At 33.8% G+C, this 19,999-nt stretch overlaps 2 protein-coding genes and 2 long non-coding RNA genes across 6 annotated transcripts in view; all 4 read right to left on the bottom strand.

Moving 5' to 3' along the window:
* The window catches only part of LOC111706190 (nucleic acid dioxygenase ALKBH1), an 8,512-nt gene extending 7,906 nt beyond the window's left edge, over positions 1-606 (bottom strand). For all 3 annotated transcript variants that reach the window (XM_023478992.1, XM_023478993.1, XM_023478994.1), the window contains exon 1: positions 207-606. Coding sequence is in view for 1 of the 3 variants with exons in the window: in XM_023478994.1 (XP_023334762.1) it covers positions 207-257 (51 nt within the window). In the remaining 2 variants the exon portion in view is untranslated. The remainder of the gene's footprint in view (positions 1-206) is intronic.
* A 229-nt stretch (positions 607-835) lies between these two features.
* LOC111706194 (uncharacterized) lies at positions 836-1,405 on the bottom strand. The gene is made up of 2 exons (XR_002766182.1): positions 1,059-1,405; positions 836-925 (listed from the first exon to the last, which is right to left on the bottom strand). It is a non-coding gene; the product is annotated as an uncharacterized LOC111706194 (long non-coding RNA).
* Positions 1,406-2,789: 1,384 nt separating this feature from the next.
* Positions 2,790-4,033, bottom strand: LOC111706193 (uncharacterized). The gene is made up of 3 exons (XR_002766181.1): positions 3,887-4,033; positions 3,334-3,375; positions 2,790-2,801 (listed from the first exon to the last, which is right to left on the bottom strand). It is a non-coding gene; the product is annotated as an uncharacterized LOC111706193 (long non-coding RNA).
* A 67-nt stretch (positions 4,034-4,100) lies between these two features.
* On the bottom strand, positions 4,101-18,849 carry LOC111706189 (uncharacterized). The gene is made up of 19 exons (XM_023478991.1): positions 18,801-18,849; positions 18,154-18,250; positions 17,686-17,782; positions 17,239-17,344; positions 16,435-16,547; positions 15,597-15,717; positions 15,053-15,532; positions 14,905-14,951; positions 14,587-14,676; positions 14,254-14,348; positions 12,854-12,947; positions 12,603-12,721; positions 10,932-11,004; positions 10,001-10,086; positions 8,665-8,723; positions 6,746-6,831; positions 5,877-5,942; positions 5,027-5,120; positions 4,101-4,195 (listed from the first exon to the last, which is right to left on the bottom strand). The coding sequence occupies exons 1-19, from the start codon at positions 18,847-18,849 to the stop codon at positions 4,182-4,184; spliced, it is 1,986 nt and encodes a 661-aa protein (XP_023334759.1). The 3' UTR covers positions 4,101-4,181.
* Between the last annotated feature and the right edge of the window lie 1,150 nt (positions 18,850-19,999).

The raw sequence follows: 19,999 nt of genomic DNA, 5'->3' as shown, positions 1-19,999 counted from the left end.
AACTATCCAACTATCCAACTATCCATCTATCCAACTATCCATCTATCCAACTATCCAACTATCCAACTATCCAACTATCCAACTATCCAACTATCCAACTATCCAACTATCCAACTATCCATCTATCCATCTATCCATCTATCTATCTATCCATCTATCCAACTATCCATCTATCTATTTATCCAACTATCCAACTAACTGTCTACCTGCACAAAGAAGTGAGGAAAAACACCAACCAAAATCAAGGATTTCAGCATTTTTCCATTTTTCTGAAATTTATTTTGTTTTAATGCTTACAGGTCATGTTCTAAAGAAAATAAGAGTTAACTAGGTTTACTTCCGTTGTACTTGAAGGGCGGGTAGTAAACGAGGTCGGAGGGCGGGGGCCTAATATTGAATTGAAAATCAAATATAATAGGGTGTCTAAAAATCAAAATGAGGGACTATTGACCTAACTTGAAGTGATTTAATATTTGAAGAATTGCATGCCAGGTTCGTAAGGGGACCCTTTAACACTTTTACCCTGCAACAAGGTGGAAAATATCCCCGTTTTCCATCTTAAACAACATATCAATTATCTGTTTCTAACAAGGAGGAATATATCCCCGTTTATTATCAACCTTCAGNTCGACGTTTTACTGTCTGGAGAAAAAATTAATTCTGATAATTTCCGATTGTTGTCTTTACTGCAAGAGACCCGCTCGTTATTTTTCTACTTTTTGCTCAGATGAATGTTTAAAATTAAAGGGAACTACCATTACTCAGGGCATATCTCTTTTTAAATAAATGGTTACGTCTAAAATACGTTAAAAATGCCCTAGAATATACTTAATGATTACTATTCAGTACTAACATATATTCATCAAAAAATAACATTATGTACGTTAAACAACCGTTAACCTATCTTTGTTAACATAAAAATGTACTGCACATTTTGGGAGGAATGTAAACAAATAAAGCGCTGCTCGGGCTCAGTTTGATTACTTTCCTCCCAGAAATGCAAAGAAAAACATATTATATAATTCAGGATAAAAACCAAAAAGGAGGGGGAAACAAACCGTTTATATATTTAATCCGAGCCCCATTTTCCTCATTCTCGGGGGGCTCAGATGATGAATCAATGGTTATGATTAGGTATTCCATAATAACTCTAAAAAAGAAATCTTAAATTTTTTGCCTTTTGGTATGCTTTGATAAAGAAAACATATTAAATTTAAAAACTGCATTCAGGGTTATTAAAACTGTAGAGAATAAAAAAGAAAAAATGGGCCTTGTTTGTACATTGCCCGCTGGAAAAATGTTGATTTTTTCACCAAAATCGTTAATTCCTATTTAATCCCAGGCATTAGAAAAGATTTTTCAAGAAATTCTTAACCCATAATTAATAATTACATCATTGCATGGATGCAAGATACTGGATNGAAGAAAAAATATTCATTTGAAAACAGTTGTGTGCAATGTTTTCCCCCATAATCTGATAACAATTTTTGAGAAATCAACTTTTATCATGAAAAAAATATCCAGTTGTGTAGCAAAGATAAGTAGTTTTCCAAATTTGCCAAATCCAAATTTACTTTACAATACTTTAATTTCCCCCATACTTCAAAACTAAACTTAAAAAATTGGTGAAACTAATGTCAAGGGTCTTACGGATGAATGTTTAAAGGGACTATATTTGTAATTCTAAATGCTCCTGCAATTAAAGATCGTCCGATTCACAACCGTACCCTTTTAACCTTAACTGATCCAATAGTGTGGAAAACATAGTCGGTTTTCACCCTTGGCAAACATAGTTGGTTTTCAACCTTAAACTAGTCGGTTTTCAACCTAAAACACTGTTGGTTTTTAACCTTAAATATAGTCGTTTTTCAACCTTAAACATAGTCGGTTTTCAACTTTAAATATAGTCCGTTTATAACCTTAAACATAGTCGGTTTTCAACCTTAAACATAGACGGTTTTCAACCTTAAATATAGTCGGTTTTTAATCTTAAACATAGTGGGTTTTCAACCTTATACATAGTCGGTTTTCAACCTTAAATATAGTCGTTTTTCAAACTTAAACATAGTCGGTTTTCACCCTTGGCAAACATAGTTGGTTTTCAACCTTAAACTAGTCGGTTTTCAACCTTAAACACTGTTGGTTTTTAAACTTAACTATAGTCGCTTTTCAACCTTAAACATAGTTGTGTTTCAACCTTAAACATAGTCCGTTTATAACCTTAAGGCTTAAACATAGTCGGTTTTCAATCTTAAACATAGTGGGTTTTCAACCTTAAACATAGTCGATTATCAACCTTAAATATAGTCGTTTTTCAACTTTAAACATAGTCGGTTTTCAAACTTAAACATAGTCGGTTTTCAACCACAAACATAGTCAGTTTTCAACCTTAAACATAGTAGGTTTTTAACCTTAAACATAGTCAGTTTTTAACCTTAAACATAGTCGGTTTTCATCCTTGAAAAAGTGTTTAATTTCAAAAATTGCCTTTCTTATTTCTACAGCAGAAATATGAAAGTCACGATAACCACAATTGAAAATAGTCAATTTGAATTAAAAACATGAATTTCTCATTATTGCTTGATTGAACAAAGCTTAACAACACATAGATGTGAATGGGACATCCCACTTTATAAATGGAGGTTATCTCAAAATAACTTCAAAACTTCAAAAATATAACATTTTTTTCAAACAATCTGCTATTTTTCATGAACGCCCCATTAGAATTGATAAGTTTACTTACGATGCTGGTGGAGAAGGATCCACTGGATTATTTGGTTTAGTTTCAATGACGGTAAAGTCTAAAAATATGTTTCATCTTACAAGTGGCAAACCTACAAAACGACATAATATGGACGTAACATTGTTCTTGCAATTTAAAGATCGTCAGTCATATTTGATAAAATTTGCAGCATTCATTAGTCAGATTAATTTTACAAGCATGATTTCTGAAACAATTATCAATAGGCCTTATTCCGGCATTCCAAAATGTGGTCTGTCTTTTTTTGTGCTATCAAAATTACCATGTTGATACAGAATCTTTTTTGGTGATTATTGATTTAAAAATTAGTAAATAATTATAGTAAATTGACAAATACATGCCATAAATAAAATATTTCAAAAGACGCGTGGCCCACGCTGTAAATTTTAAATAATCATGTCATTCTAATTTTTCTTTCTAACCCTAACCTTGCGATTACATAATTTTAAAGTTAAAATACCTAAAAACAAAACCTTACTTTAATTTTGCATTTTTAAAAACAAAGAATTTTGAAGAAATTAATATCTATGCTCTAAAATATTAAAATTTGAGCGACATTAAAATACACTTACTGTCGTCTTCTCTCTCCGAAAGATCAGGGGAATGATGTGATCCTATAAATAAACAGATCTAGATTGGGAACCCAGCTTTGCCTGGCAACTATAAAAGACAAACAACCGACTTCATTTCGAATTTTTAACAAAGCAAAACCATTTCTGTGGTTCTATATAGTTCCCAAATCAAAACTTGAGGTCAAAGGGTTTCTGAGTTATGATTTGTGATCATGCGAAAAAGTTTATATTATGAATAAACCCAAAGTCTAAACCTAAAATGCAAAGGAGGGGAGGTTAAAAAAAAATAGCAGGAATTTGATAATAACAACATAGCAAGCTGACAAGTTACCGATGGAAAATTTACGAAATAACCAGAGAAAGGGGGCAACATTTGTATGGAAATTTGCACCATAATCCCCCCCCCCCTCCTTCTTACCATCGGCTTTTCCAAAGTTTTTAAATTTAAATTACCAAAATACCAGGGGGTGAATGGCATAAAAGTTTCTATGTGCTTCGCGTGCAATTCTTCAATTACCCCCCTCCCGTATAAAAGAATGCAGCCCCTGACTACCTGAGGGACTTGATGGCTCCTTCTTGCTTTTCCCGAATAATCTGGAAAGCGCCATTTTGTATTTTAGTATTAAGTACTAAGTAAACCACTTAGCAATGTACAGTACACGGTTTTCTGAAAAACAAACAATTTGCGCGTTTAAAAACAAAACAAAATACCTAATTTTTAACAAACAATCGAATTTTCTAACACATTTTATTAAGTTTTTTTTTTTAAATCTGTCATTAAAATTTAAAGAATAATTTTCAACTTTTTCTTCTGAACTCATCCTTCTCTACTCCAGCACCGAACAGATTCAGTTATTTCCATCTAGAAAATTATTTTAAATTAAAAAATAACAAAATATCCAAACGGAAGCATTTTCCCAGTTTCCAGTGAAGCGAATGTTAATACAAGCTAATTTAACTGACTTGCCCGTGGAATTTTAGAAACACTTGAAAAAAATTGATTTTTGAAAAAAAATTTGCTTACAAAAAACCAAATTTTCATTAATTTTTTAGCCTTATTACCCCCCAGCTTACCCATGGGTTCCCTCAAAAATATCAACCCATTTTGTCCAAATATAGCTAACATATATACAAATATACATACAATCAAATATAAATCTATGAGCAAAGAACTTTTTTATATTAACTAGCTGAAGTGCCCGGCGTTGTCCGTGGAATTTTTAAGAAAATAATTTGATTTTAGAAAATATTTTGTTTGATTTAAAAAAAATGTCGAAATTTTTTTAGCCAATGTTACTCCCGGGGGTTCCCACAAAAAATCCAAAAATATCATCAAAGTTTGTAATGTCACAGTTTTAAAAATCTCAGTTTAGGTTAAACTTACTGCCTTCGGGACACATCCCTTTCCAGGTAAAACTTACTCCTTTAAAGGTAAAACTTACTCATTTAAAGGTAAAACTTACTCATTTAAAGGCAAAACTTAGTCCTTTAAAGGTAAAACTTACTCCTTTAAAGGTAAAACTTACTTCTTTAAAGGTAAAACTTACTTTTTAATGGTAAAACTTACTCCTTTAAAGGTAAAACTTACTCCTTTAAAGGTAAAACTTACTCATTTAAAGGCAAAACTTACTCCTTTAAAGGTAAAACTTACTTTTTTAATGGTAAAACTTACTCCTTTAAAGATAACACTTACTATCAATCCATTTGACATCCTCTCCTGCGCATCGCCTGACGTGGAACAAACTGCCGATATGCTTCTTATACCTCTCAATAGGGGTGAACCCCACCTAACAACAGTAAGAGAGTTAACAACTAATCTATTAAATTAAGTTGCTGACTATTAGACTTAAATTCGTAGGTTTGCCTTTCTAAATTTGGGATTGAATAAATTTGGTCCTCTGAACTTGGGTTTCTTGGGTGTAGATGTTCCCTCGTCATTTCCGAGTTCCTAAGATCTGTTTCAGAAAGGAGGAAGGCAGGGGAGGAAGGCAGGCCACATCCTTGCTCAATTATTTTTTAAAGCCCCAAGCAAAATAATACGAAAAAAATTACTTTTTAAAGCCACAATTGTCAAGGAAGATAATTTAGATGTAGATCGGACAGCAAAATGGACTTGGATATACATAGAAATGACGTGGCTCAGATACAGAAATGATGTGGCTCAGATACAGAAAGGATGTGGCTCACCCTCCTCCCATTGTATAGTTCAATGTGGAGGGCAAGATGGAAACTATCAACAATATGTTTTATAAGCCAATACAGAATAAAACAAGACCTTGATGAGTGTGTTCATTGGGTTTAATGGGAGCAGGATTTAATTCTAAAATTCTAATTTTGTTTATTTCTAATTTAAAAGAAAGTTGTTCTTTCTTTTCAGCCGAATAGAAGCCTGTAAATATTATTGTTATTCTTCATGAAAAATGATATTTTAAAAAAAGGATTTTTATTAAGAAAACGTTGTAAAGGGTTACTTTGTAAATCAAGCAAACAGCTCATTGTCACTTGAAATTATGCCTACAGCACCAAATAGATTTTGAACTAACCTTACATACTGCACATCTGAATTCCTGCCAGAACTGTGGGGCCCCGTTGAATGGATTGAAACCAGTCTGCAACATTTATATAAAAATTTGTTGCTGAAAATCCGCAATTTCTCTGCTCTCTGGATCTGATTCATTTTTCCAGCGATATAGAGCTTACTAAACCAAAGGATCGCTGCCTTTTCAGCTCTGTATAGTCGGATTAAAAATTTTACTTATTAGCTCCCTGGATCAGGATCCGGAACTGATAATTGTAGCTCAATAGATCCGGATCAAGAACTGATAATTGTAGCTCAATAGATCCGGATCCAACACTGATAGTTGTAGCTCAATAGAACCGGACGCAGAACGGAGAATTGTAGCTCAATAGATCTGGATCTAGAACTGATAATTGTAGCTCAATAGATCCGGATCAAGAACTGATAATTGTAGCTCAATAGATCCGGATCTAACACTGATAGTTGTAGCTCAATAGAACCGGACGCAGAACTGAGAATTGTAGCTCAATAGATCTGGATCAAGAACTGATAATTGTAGCTCAATAGGTCCGGATCCAGACCAACAACTCAATTTATCCTCCTCATATTTAAAACTCCTGAGATGGAATTTAAAGAATTTGAGTCGCGGTTTAAATCTGCCAAAACCCGGTTTAAATTAAGCGCCGGCTTAAATCTTGAAATATTTGATACAATTTTAAGTGGAACCAACCACATTTAAGCCGCGGCTTAAATTTAAACCGCCGCTCAAATTCTTTAAATTCGGCCACTGATTAGATAAACCCGAGTTTTGTTTTCGTTAAATATTTAAACAAATTGTAAAATAAAAGTTTTTTTTCTAAAATAAAATTGAGAAATTCACATTTGTTCAATTACCTTCTGAATAACTTGCACATCTACTGGCTGGAACTGAACAGGCAAATTCTTCTCCACTCGGTCTACAGTCCATCTATGCTTTTCCCCTATAGTGCATAGTACAGAGCAGTAAAGAACAGTACAGAGCAGTAACAGGCAAATTCTTCTCCACTCGGTCTACAGTCCATCTATGCTTTTCCCCTATAGTGCATAGTACAGAGCAGTAAAGAACAGTACAGAGCAGTACAGAGCAGTACAGAGCAGTACAGAGCAGTATAGAGCAGTACAGAGCAGTACAGAGCAGTACAGAGCAGTACAGAGCAGTACAGAGCAGTACAGAGCAGTACAGAGCAGTACAGAGCAGTACAGAGCAGTACAGAGCAGTACAGAGCAGTACAGAGCAGTACAGAGCAGTACAGAGCAGTACAGAGCAGTACAGAGCAGTATAGAGCAGTACAGAGCAGTACAGTGTAGTACAATGTAGTACAGTGTAGTACAGTGTAGTACAGTGCAGTACAGTGCAGTACAGTGTAGTACAGTGCAGTACAGTGTAGTACAGTGCAGTACAGTGTAGTACAGTGCAGTACAGTGTAGTACAGTGCAGTACAGTGTAGTACAGTGCAGTACAGTGTAGTACAGTGCAGTACAGTGTAGTACAGTGCAGTACAGTGTAGTACAGTGCAGTACAGTGTAGTACAGTGCAGTACAGTGTAGTACAGTGCAGTACAGTGTAGTACAGTGCAGTACAGTGTAGTACAGTGCAGTACAGTGTAGTACAGTGCAGTACAGTGTAGTACAGTGCAGTACAGTGTAGTTCAGTGCAGTACAGTGTAGTTCAGTAAAGTACAGTTAAGTACTGTACAATAATTACAATAAAAGTTACCTCCATTACGATGAACACTAAATAATTTTCTTCAATTATGATAAATACAATATATTAGTTCTCCATTATGATGATTACAGTAAAAATTACCTCCATTTTGATAATCACAATAAAATTAGTCTTCCTTATTTTAAATACAAAAACGCATCTCCAGAATTATAAATGCTTTAAAGCCTACCTACATTATTATAATTTCTCTTTTTAGCCTACCTCCACAATTATAAATGCTATAAAGCCTACCTCCATTATTATAATTACTCTATTTAGCCTACCTCCATAATTATATATGCTATAAAGCCTACCTCAATTATTATAAATATTATATTTAACCTACCTCCATTATTATGAATATTAAGCCTACCTCCATTATCATAATTATTAAAAAACCTACCTCCATTATTATAAACAATATGAAGCCTACCTCCATTTTTATAAATACTAAAAAGTCTACCTCCATTATTATAAATACTATATTAAGCCTACCTCCATAATTATAAATGCTATAAAGCCTAGCTCTATTTTTATAATTAATATAAAGCCTACCTACATTATTAGAAATACTAAATTTAGCCTACCTCCATAATTATATATGCTATAAAGCCTACCTCCATTATTATAAATATTATATTTAACCTACCTTCATTATTATAAATGCTATTAATTCTACCTCCATTATTATGAATATTAAGCCTACCTCCATTATCATAATTATTATAAAACCTACCTCCATTATTATAAATAATATGAAGCCTACCTCCATTTTTATAAATACTAAAAAGTCTACCTCCATTATTTTAAATACTATAATAAAGCCTACCTCCATTATTAAAAATATAATAAAGCCTACCTATATTATTATAAATACTGTAAAGCCCACCTCCATTATTATAAATACTATAAAGCTTACCTCCATTATTATAAATGCTATAAAGCCTTTTTCCATGATTATAAATACTACAGCATTCCTCCATTATTATAAATGCTATAAAGCATACCTTTATTATTATAAATACTATATTTAACCTAATTCCATTTTTATAATTATTATAAAGCCTACCTCCATTATGGTTGTCCAACCATTCTTGTTCAGATAAATGAACATCGCACATCTCACAGCTGAAATAGTAAATATGGTATTTTTCTCCCTTGGTTTACTTCCCTTGGTTCACTTCCCTTGGTTCACTTCCCTTGGTTCACTTCCCTTGGTTCACTTCCCTTGGTTTACCTCCCTTGGTTTATCATGTTATTCTTATTTTATCCCTTGGTTCATCTAGTTATTCTTATTTTATCCCTTGGTTCACCTAGTTATTCTTATTTTATCCCTTGGTTCACATAGTTCTTATTTGGTTCACCTAGTTATTCTTATTTTATCCCTAGGTTCATCTAGTTATTCTTATTTTATCCCTAGGTTCACATAGTTATTCTTATTATATCCCTTGGTTCATCTAGTTCTTCTTATTTTATCCCAAAGTTCATCTAGTTATTCTTATTTTATCCCTAGGTTCATCTAGTTATTCTTATTTATCCCTTGTTTTAACTAGTTATTCTTATTTTATCAATTGGTTTATCTAGTCTGCATCTGTATCTGTATCTGTATCTCTATCTGTATCTGTATCTGTATCTGTATCTGTATCTGTATCTGCATCTGCATCTGCATCTGTATCTGTTATTCTTATTTTATCCCTTGGTTCACATAGTTATTCTTATTTTATCCCTTGGTTCACCTAGTTCTTCTTATTTTATCCCTTGGTTCACCTAGTTATTCTTATTTTATCCCTTGGTTCATCTAGTTATTCTTATTTTATCCCTTGGTTCACCTAGTTATTCTTATTTTATCTCTTGGTTCACCTAGTTTATCTTATTTTATCCAAGTGGACATTTTTTTAACAAAATATTGAAACAAACAATTCTTTTTTTTCATCACACATTTTAAGTGTCAACAAATGAAATTGCATCAAAACCCTCCTATTAATTGAATAGTAAATCAAGGTTATGAAACCATAATAGAGGAAACTTAAGAAAATTTGTTTTTGGTAACAGAAATTAGCCACAAAAAAAGCATGAAATATTTATGCACTGCATCCAATTTTTTAAGGACAAATTCATGATCCAAGTCACATCAAAATGAAATGGATCCTTAGCACTGCTGATATTAACCTTTTCTAAGGTCATGTGGGGTCCCAAAACATGCAGCCCAATCTGATCACCCAAGTTATACTATTTATAATCATAAATTGAAGAAAGAAGAGAGCGCCTATTATCATTAATAACAATTATAATCTGAACCTGTAATAAAATTGTAACTTTTTCTTGAATTATTTAAAATCAAAAATGGAAAACATACCACCCCCCCCCCAAAAAAAAAAACCTTTTGGCTTGCAAAAAAATCTTACCTGTATTGTCTGTGTGCGCCAATAATCCTCATTTTTTGCTTAGTAGCGCATTTGTCCATCATATCTGCAGCATTATCCCCCGCAACCTTAATTTAGATTCAATGTAAGGGACTGTAAGCATAATATGATCCTTCATGCAAAGATGACACCGCCAGATTTATTATGGTACCTTTGAAACCTTAATCTGATCAAAAATGTGGAAGATAAACTAACTTTTAGACTAGAAAAATATTTTGATAATTTTTCCATTGTTACTTAAAAGCAATAAATGTGCAAAGAAACCAAAAATGGCTTGATCAGACTAAGCTTTTAAGGGCACCGTTGTAGATCAGATATTTCCATCTTCAGACAGAAAGCCACTTAAAATTACCATCCCTTTAAGAAACAGATTGAGAAGGAAACTCAAAATTAAATTCCAAGGTCCTCAGCAAACTGAGCCAGTACTTAGCACCAAGTAGGTAATGTACAGTAAAGGCCCTCCCTACTCTCTAGGTCAAATGATGTATTGTTTTTTCCCATAAACTTTTTCCAAAGCCTCAACTTACCAATGGTATTTTCACAAGTGGCAATTTCCCAAGCGGCAACTTCCCAAGTCTTTCATAACGGTAGCACTAATCCCCCTATCCTGTTCTAGCTGCAGGAATTGGCCCCCTAGCCCATTCTAGCCTCAGAGCTTAGCCCCTATTTGGGAAGTTTCTGCTTGGTAAATTGCACATTTGGGAAGTTGCCATTTGCGAAATTGTCAAATAGGAATTTGCTTTAGGGAAAATGCCTTACACCAGTCAAACTCTCCCATCAGTACTTAAATCTACCAATATATACCTCATCACCACGTGGGGTTGACAATTTTTTGTGTAATGACGCCCTCTTAGACTGGTTTAGAAAGTATTTAACATGAATGCTAAGCAAGACATGCTGTAACAATTCTTACCTTGCATATGAGGCAGGTCACTGCTCCAGCTTTCTCGACACTGTTGGCAAGAGCTAAATGCTCCTCTGTCACACTGAGGTAAAGGATCAGAATTACAATAGGTATTGTTAGTTGTTTAGCAATTTCTTTCATCAGTATGTCCAGGAGGGATGGAGGGAGATTTAAACATGGACCAGACATTATGAATTCCAAGCACATGTAGTGAGCAACAAGTATTCCATGCCTTCAACTATTACAAGGAACCCCACATTAAGAGTTTTAAACGCAACTGTCAGGTCAGAAGAAAAATGTTTCAGATTTTCAAGAATGTTAAAGAGTAATTATTTCACTCAAACTACCCAGCCTGTGGTCATAAATAGATATTGTAGTGCTTATGCCTGCACCTCTCCCTTTATCTATGGAGATTACAAAATAGGCGGATATTTAAAAAGAAAACTGAAAATAAAGAGTGGAATTTTGGTTTGAAACACAAGACTTAGTCATCATAAAGTCAGGTAAATACCAGCTCATTCATGAGAACAAACACATAATTTTTTTTTTTCAATAAATGTCAAACATTTTAATAAGAAATAAACAGTTTTACAATCTTTATTTTTCCAAATAGCCATTCTAATTTTTTCTCTTTAGTGAAAGTATATGTAATGTTTAATGTAGATCTTTTATAAATTTTTTGGTCATTCTAGTCTGCATTAAAAAAACATAACATATTTCGTGCTTTCTTATATTTAAATGAAAAGAAACTAAACAACTATCACAACAATTATAAATGTCGAGTCTGTTTACCCTGAAGAAGTAGATTATGCTGAAACAAATGGGGAAACCTTTGCCTATGTAGGTAATAAAGCCAAGTTGTTAACAGGTATTTGCAGAAATTTAGCAAATGCACTAAAACAATAGAAATCACAAATCTATGTGTAACAGTTCATCCTTCTGTCTGTTGTGTTGAGTAGGGGAAACAATGGAGAAACTTTAATTAAACTTATAACTTGCCTAGGTATTTAACTAAATTTCTGCTTAAGGAAAAACAAGGAGCATAAAAATTCAACAAATACATGATTTTACGGCAAAGGTTTGAGTTGACATTCCTTAATTGATTGATTGATTGATTGATCAGTCTCAGGACAAGTCCGGGGTCTTAACCTCCAATTTGCTTGGATGGATAATGTAGACTTGTAGAGCCAAGGATAAGATGTTTCGACATCACACACGTAGAATGATAAAATGTAAACCAGAAAACCATTCTTTCGAGAATGAGGTATTAAAAAAATCAGAAGAGGAATGGATTTTGGTTAACAAAACAAATGCAAATTATCTAACGAAACCTAAGTTTTTAGATATGTTTTAACCAAGACTGCAATAATAGAAAAATAAAAATTCAAAGTGCAAAATCCAAGTCTCATCTTTGATCATTTTATCAAGTTCTACAACCATTCAGAACCAGAGGAAACTTCTCCACTCCTTTAAAACCTTTCTAACCGATTCTCTTTAGGTGGCTTATGTGGTAATTACAACTAAATTTTACATTCAAACTAAACTTTACCTTCAAATTTTAAAGAACTTTGAATCAAATGCACACGTCTGAATTAACTATATTTTTTGCCCCGTCTTTGAAGTTTTCAATGTTTGTTATCCCTATAAGGAAAATGAACTCAAATTACTTCCCAAAACTACCTGTGATAGAACTTAAGAATTGTTATGGACTGAAACCATGAGTTGCAAAGACCACAATGCCAGGGGTGAGTTTTGAACCTCCCCTTTACTCCATTCTCTGATAATGGTTCAGGAAGGAACTGAAATAAAACAGAAATAGTCCAACATTAAAAACAATATTTTGATATTAAGATCCCCACCCCACAATCCAAAATTAAATAAAGAAAGGAAAAAGTAACTTTAAACAAAATATGGAGAACAATCCGTTTTACCTGTTGTTCCTCTTGTCCTTCCTCATCATCACTGTCTGGCACAAACTGTCCCATTGCCCGCATGTGATCCCTTTGCTGTTTTAATCCAATTGCCCTAAATATAAGCAGTGAATATGGTACATATGAAAACATTACCCCAAATTACAAAAATCTGAATTTCAAAACACAACTCTTAGAACACCAAAATTGTCAAAAAAAACAAATTTTTTAAAACACAAAAAATTCATTAAAAGGTTAAAAAACTAAAAAACATTTGAACTTCAGTTTCATTTTTTAATATTAATAACACCTCATTTTTTACATTCATAAATTTAGAAGCATGAAATTGAACTCAAGTTATCAATTATTCGTTTCATCCTACTTTATTGCAGAATTTCAAAAAAGATTTGAATTATTTTACGAAATTACCAATGCGGATTTTTTAAATCATGTTGGCATATTCCAAAAAAATCTTAATAGACATATAATTTTGTAATCTCACAATTTGGTAACTAACAATTTAGTAACTAACAATTTGGTAACTTGACAATTTGGTAACTTGATAATTTGGTAACCTCACAATTTGGTAACTAACAATTTGGTAACTTGACAATTTCGTTAGGTTAGATTAAGACAATTTCTGGGCTGAGTGTTGTGGCGAGGACATAGTAAGGGGCCGAGCACTGCAACCATATTTATCAAAGCTAATGCAATGATATCCAATATGTAGGGTTAGGTTAGGTTAAGACAATATCTGGGCTGAGCGCTGCAGCTAATACAGGCTAGGTGGCCGAGCACTGCGACCTTATTAATCAAACTAATAAATTGATGGCTGAAATGTGGGGTTAGGTTAGGCTAAAACAATATCTGGGCTGAGTGTTGTGGTTAGGACTGGATAGGGGGCCAAGTTTACAAACAGTTTTTGCAGTTTTGTCATGCTAAACTTTTAAGAAATCCTGCATATTGTTTATTTCTCTTTATGTATTAAACAAATAAATATACAAACAATGATTGTGTAACATAAGTTTCAATTATACAAATTGTTAGTTACAATTTTTCAGTTACCAAATTGTCAGGTTACCAAATTATCAAGTTACCAAATTGATGGTTACCAAATTCTCAAGTTATCAAATATATCTGGTTACCAAATTATCAAGTTACCTAATTGTTGGTTACCAAATTTTCAAGTTATCAAATTGTTGGAATACAAAATTGTCAGGTTACCAAATTATCAGTTACAAAATTGTCAGTTACCAAAGTGTTAGTTACTAAATTATTAGTTAACAAAATCCGCCCATTTTTTTGTTATAATAATACTGAAACACCATGATCCCTATATTGTAGTTATTCCTGCATGGGTCTGACCTCCTGTGTTATTCACAATTTCATGGTTTGGACCAGAATGATAAAAAATGTCTTACCTCTGGTGGTTGGGACTTTCCAGATGCATATTGTAATCATATGTAGATGTAAGATTTATTTTGCATAGACGACAAGTAAACACCTCAACATTAGCCTGAAATGAAAGAAAATGAAAGAAAGATCATGGTAGATCCCCAATGTGGGATCCCCAGAGTGCCATCAGAAGTTAAGGGCAAAACCCATTTCATTATTATTATTATCAATACCAGACAACCCATCATTCAATGCTTGATGCTCCTCGACATTAAAATGTATCCAAGGACAAAATGGGCAACTTTGGCCTAGGCTCGTACACCAGTGAGATAACATTTATTTAATCCATAGTTTATTACCTCATTAATAGCATGTTCCTCAGAGTTGTTGTGTGCCTCAAAATCAGCTTCATTCTCTGTCTGGGTCTTGCATATTGTGCAATAGTACTCCTAGTACAGGGCTCAGATCAACAACTACGTTAGCTCGAGTTTAGAAAGATCAAAAAAAGTTCTCCAGAAAAAATTTAAAATCCTATTTCTCGAAAATAAAACCAATACAAAATTCATCTTCATTATATGCAATTTCTATGAATTTCCATATGTGAAAATCTACAGATTTTTAGTTTAATATTGTGAAATTTGAAAAAATTTTAAATCCCTAAAACGATGACTGCTTACCTTGAATGTCACATTGTCAGGGATTTTGTCCACAGATTTTCCTTGGTCTAAATTAAAAATGATCAACTTTATAAAATATAATGTCCCATTAAGACTTCAATTTCTGAATAATGTTTTTTTTTTGCTAACAAGTTAGAGTAGTCTGTACCTGAAAAATTTTGCTGGCATTCCATCAGCGCATTTGGTCCTAGTGGTCCTGGGGGCCCATTGCCCATTGAAGCCTCCCCTATTTCAGGAGGTCCCTCCCCAGGTGGTAGCTCGTTGCCTGTTGGACCCATTCCCATTCCAGGTCCTCCCATTCCATGAGGACCAGGACCCCATCCAGGTCCCATTATAGGTCCCCGAGGCCCTGGCATCATTCCTCCAGGACCCATCATACCTGGTCGCATTCCTGGTCTCATCATTCCAGGGCCCATCATCCCAGGGCCCATCATTCCAGGGCCCATCATCCCAGGACCCATCATCCCGGGACCCATCATGCCATGCCCCATCATCCCTGGACCCATCATACCTGGTCCCATCATACCAGGACCCATCATTCCAGGTCCCATCATACCAGGTCCCATCATCCCTGGACCCATCATCCCTGGACCCATCATACCAGGTCCACCCCAGGCTTGCGGGAGAGCTAAAAAGCCAACATTTCAAAGAGAAAAAAAAATAATTAAAAAATTGTCAAAAGATATAAATACCTTCTGCTATTACTGAATATTTTGGGGGTAAAGGAGGGGACGGATTGTGCGGATTCCAGTTATGTCCCTTGGCCTCTACTGCTTGTTTAGTTCGGAAATTTTCCAGATGACGAATTCCAGCCTTAAAAGAACCTAATTTGTTTTTCTCTAGTCATTCTGGTTTAAGTACATTTATCATGATCAGATACAACTCACTCTTAAACTCTATACTCTACATGAGAACTAATACTTTAGCCTGTATCAATCCAGATACAACTCTCTCTGTATTCTTAATTATGTATCAATCCAGATACAACTCTCTCTGTATTCTTAATTAGGTATCAATCCAGATACAACTATCTCTGTATTCTTAAATATGTATCAATCCAGATACAACTCTCTCTGTATTCTTAAGTATGTATCAATCCAGATACAACTTGCTCTCAAACTCTATACTCTACATGAGAACTAATACTTTAGCCTGTATCAATCCAGATACAACTCTCTCTGTATTCTTAAGTATGTATCAATCCAGATACAACTAGCTCAATAACTCTATACTCTCTACACAAGATCTAATATGTCTGACCATGATAAAACAGAGTTCATATCCAACTGATCTATACTTTGCGTTTAATGTTACAGATAAAAATGTAATTGACCAATAGGTCTTTTCAAAGATTAACAGACATAGTTTTACATATACAAGATATGTTAATTAGGGGTATTACTATATATACAGGTAGGTTCAGGTTTCCATGATATGGGGTTTATTACCATGTTTATTACATATTCTTAGTTTCATTTAGTCTAAAAGTTTATTAGTTACAATGTGAGTAAGAGAGAAAAAAAAACTTACGTTATGTGTTTTTAGCTCTGTTTCTGTTTTAGTTCTGAAGTTGCAAATAGTACAATGATGAGGGCCCTCGGAGATATAGGTCATCTCAGCATTTGCAGGCAACACATTCAGTCCTTAAATAAAAAGCTTTTATTCAAAGGTTCCTTTTCCACGTGATATTTTCTTTTGTGGCGATTTCAAATATCATTTTGGATAAAGTCTCGTTACAAAGTTTGGCAAATCAAACCAGGAAAAATGGGTAGTATAGACTTAAAAAGTAAATGGCTAAGACTGGATTAAATAAGAGCGCATCATTGCACACCAACCTATATTTACAAATTAACATATACAAAGGATGAAAAATATGAATTAGGACTGAAAAAGCTTTTTAGCACAGCATTTGCCTCCAATGGCGAATGTATTTTCCATTGAATCTATCTTGTTTGTTGGACTGATCTTATCCCCCTTCCATTTTAGCGAATTCCTTTCCGTCCCGGTGTGGAAACTGTTTTTATATTCTCCGGTACCTCGGCATCTGCCTAGCTCTGCCTTATCTGGATTCCCTAGCTTTCCAAACATGATAAATGGCACTAATTACAGTATTTGTTTTGGTTTACAGTAGGTTCACAATAATCTACATTATCTAAAAAGCTAGAAATCAAACGTGTGTCAATATCCTTGCATAAGAGCCATTAATCAAACCTTTAAGGAAATATAAATTCCTCTAAATATTAAATTTTTAAATCCTTCAATAATTGTAAGATTTGATTAACAAGTTAACTAAGTTAGATAATTCTATTATTTAAGATTTAAACTCTTCTTTACCTGCTGCTTCTCTGTGAAGTTTGCTGTTGAAATGAATCTTGGCAATTCTTATTGATTCAATGGGAACATCACAGAGATTACAGTGCTTTCTTTCACGTAACCAAACCTGTAAAATCCGAGGTCAGTTGGTCAAGAACAGCTTAACACTTTTTAAAAGTTATGCCTGGGAAGATTTCATATATTCCTCAGAAATACATTTAAATCCCTAAGTTTACCCTGTCTTTGTTTATTTGATTGATGTGACTTAGCACTACCAAAACCAAAAAATTTAGCTTGTGTTATTGGAACTAATTGAGCAAAAAGTTCAGTGCCTTATTTTCTTTGGTTGTCCTATGGCTAGTGTCCTTTTGAATTGTAAACATATAAGGCGGCAAGCATAATATGTTATATGGCTTATGGCTTGCATCTAAAATTTTAAAAGTCTAATCAATTAATAGCAATGCTAACCTCTGGTAGATTGTAAGGGTTGATATCCTCGTCAAGTTTAGGATCTCCCGCCAGCATAACTTCCATTCCTTTCACCATCATCCTGTGCCTCTCTCCACTAAATAGAAATAATATAACCTCCAAAAAGCATGGATAAAGGAAAGCATTAGGTCTGGCATGCACTTAATCCATGAACAAAGTACACATTAACATTTCCTCAATTCAATTCAATTCATGAAGCAAGGAAGGTGTCCACTCTCTCTCAACTAATTAGATATACAATTTTTTAAAAGCATCAGGTCTGGCGTGCACTTGATCCAGGTACAAATGCACTAGTCAACATATGCATTCATCTCTGACTCCTGAGGCCCGCATCTTATCCTCACTGATGAGTTCTTAAAAAGGCAGTGTCACAGATGGGATTCCATCTAATAGACAGATATAACAACTTAGAATATTCCAGAGACAATAATTTAACTACTGATGTACCTGAGATGCTGAAGCATCTGTTTCTCACTGGAGCAGTTGGATTCACAAAGCTCACAGTAGAACTCAGAGTGCGGAGGAGGGGCAGGGGGAGCAGTTCCTGTGCCATAACAATATTCTCACTACATTAGTGAAGGAATGATCAATTTTTACAATTCAACTCCCCTGTTCAGATCAGGATTAGATTTGGATATTAAAACAACATTAAGAAGATGCGATTTTCTTACCAGTTGAAATTAAATATATATTATAAAGTAACAAAAGTTTTTATGAAAACTTTTATCAATAAAATTTATACTACTGAATATCCTTCATTAAAAGTATTTCAGGGCATTTCGTACACCTCATCTCCCCTCCTTTTTTACAAATTAAATTCACCAGGGATATCTAATTCCTTGGACAAATTATTTCGCACACCTCATCTCATCTCTTTTTTACAAATTAAATTCACCAGGGATATCTAATTCCTTGGACAAATTATTTCTTCCATTCAAGGATAATTGGGTTGATGGCATGTAGGGCCACCATCAACCTAGCAAAATGGTTTTGTTATATTTTCCTCTATAATATCTATCCTAAAGGTTAATGGTAACACATTTGTTATGGGTCACTAGCTACAGTCAGGGTCCATATATTTCCATTTCTCATACCAAATGTGATCGGAGATGAAAGTACATGTAGGGGCATGATCTGTGTCATTGTGTACTTCGGCAAGTTGTTTGTGTATGTGTACTTCACATCAGAAAATGTGTACTGCATTTGGGGTGCCAAGAGATGTAAAAATCAGTAATAAATGTAAGAGATAAATTATGATATACAAAAAATAAACATTCCCTTCCAGTATACATTCTGCAATATGGAATTTTTTCTACAAGTTGACATAATACTTCCAATTATTTACAATAACAACATGGCCAATTTATGCCTCTTATATCAATCAATCAACATTTGGGATCGTATTGATGGAATTATATGGACCCCTGGCTACAGCATGAGAAGACGAAGATTTGACGTTATGAAATACCAAACTGGGAGTAATGACGTCTAAAGTGATAGCAGCTACATCCGAGCACTTTAAAAAAGACGCCCCTTAGAATTTTTGAGACTTCAACTTCACCTCTTTTAGACATAAAACTTTACCTAAGCAACCTATCAGGATCTATTGGTATGCTCATATCATTTGGATCTTCAGGTTCGGGTTCAGTTTCAACCTTCTCCGGGTCCTTAGGTTCAGGCAGTTCATCCTCCCACCTAGCGAACAAGAAAGCAATCAAACCAATCCTGGTTTAGCGGGTACTTAAAACTACTTAGTAAGTTTGTATGAAATATCTCATGTGGTATTATTAATATTTAGAAAAATCAGGAAAATTTTTTATGCTAACTAATTTTACTACTGACTTTTTAAGGGAGGGGGGGCGGTATTTAAAAAAAACCCTCCTAAAAAGCTAGATTAGTTTCCAATGTTACATGAGTAGCAAAGATGAAGTTATTTCTTTTACTAAATAAAAAAATCTGTTCATTTCCTTTCTTTTCTGTTTTGAATAAATTAGCACTGAACTTTGAAAATAAACCATAATGGATAACAAATTACTTAAAAATAAACCAAAATGGATAAAAAATTACTTATATATAAACCACAATGGATAACAAATTACTTAAAAATAAACCACCAAATTACTTAAAAATAAACCACAATGGATAACAAATTACTTAAAAATAAACCACAATGGACATCAAATTACTTAAAAATAAACCACAATGGATAACAAATTACTTAAAAATAACCCACAACGGATATCAAATTACTTAAAAATAAACCACAATGGATATCAAATTACTTAAAAATAAT

The sequence above is a fragment of the Eurytemora carolleeae genome, unplaced genomic scaffold (assembly GCF_000591075.1).
Source record: "Eurytemora carolleeae unplaced genomic scaffold, Eaff_2.0 scaffold672, whole genome shotgun sequence".
NCBI lineage: Eukaryota > Metazoa > Arthropoda > Copepoda > Calanoida > Temoridae > Eurytemora > Eurytemora carolleeae.
The sequence above is the reverse complement of the archived record's forward strand: the minus strand, read 5'-3'. Positions and strand labels throughout refer to the sequence as shown.

Bases quoted from the DNA above. Each gene is read 5' to 3' on its own strand.
- LOC111706189 (XM_023478991.1), bottom strand. From the start codon at position 18,849: ATGACACAGATCATGCCCCTACATGTACTTTCATCTCCGATCACATTT. The intron at 16,548-17,238 runs GTAAAGAAGAGT...TTTTTATTTAAG, and splicing joins ACTTCACAGAGAAGCAGCAG to GACTGAATGTGTTGCCTGCA. The intron at 10,087-10,931 runs GTAAGAATTGTT...ATCTAAATTAAG, and splicing joins TGACCTGCCTCATATGCAAG to GTTGCGGGGGATAATGCTGC.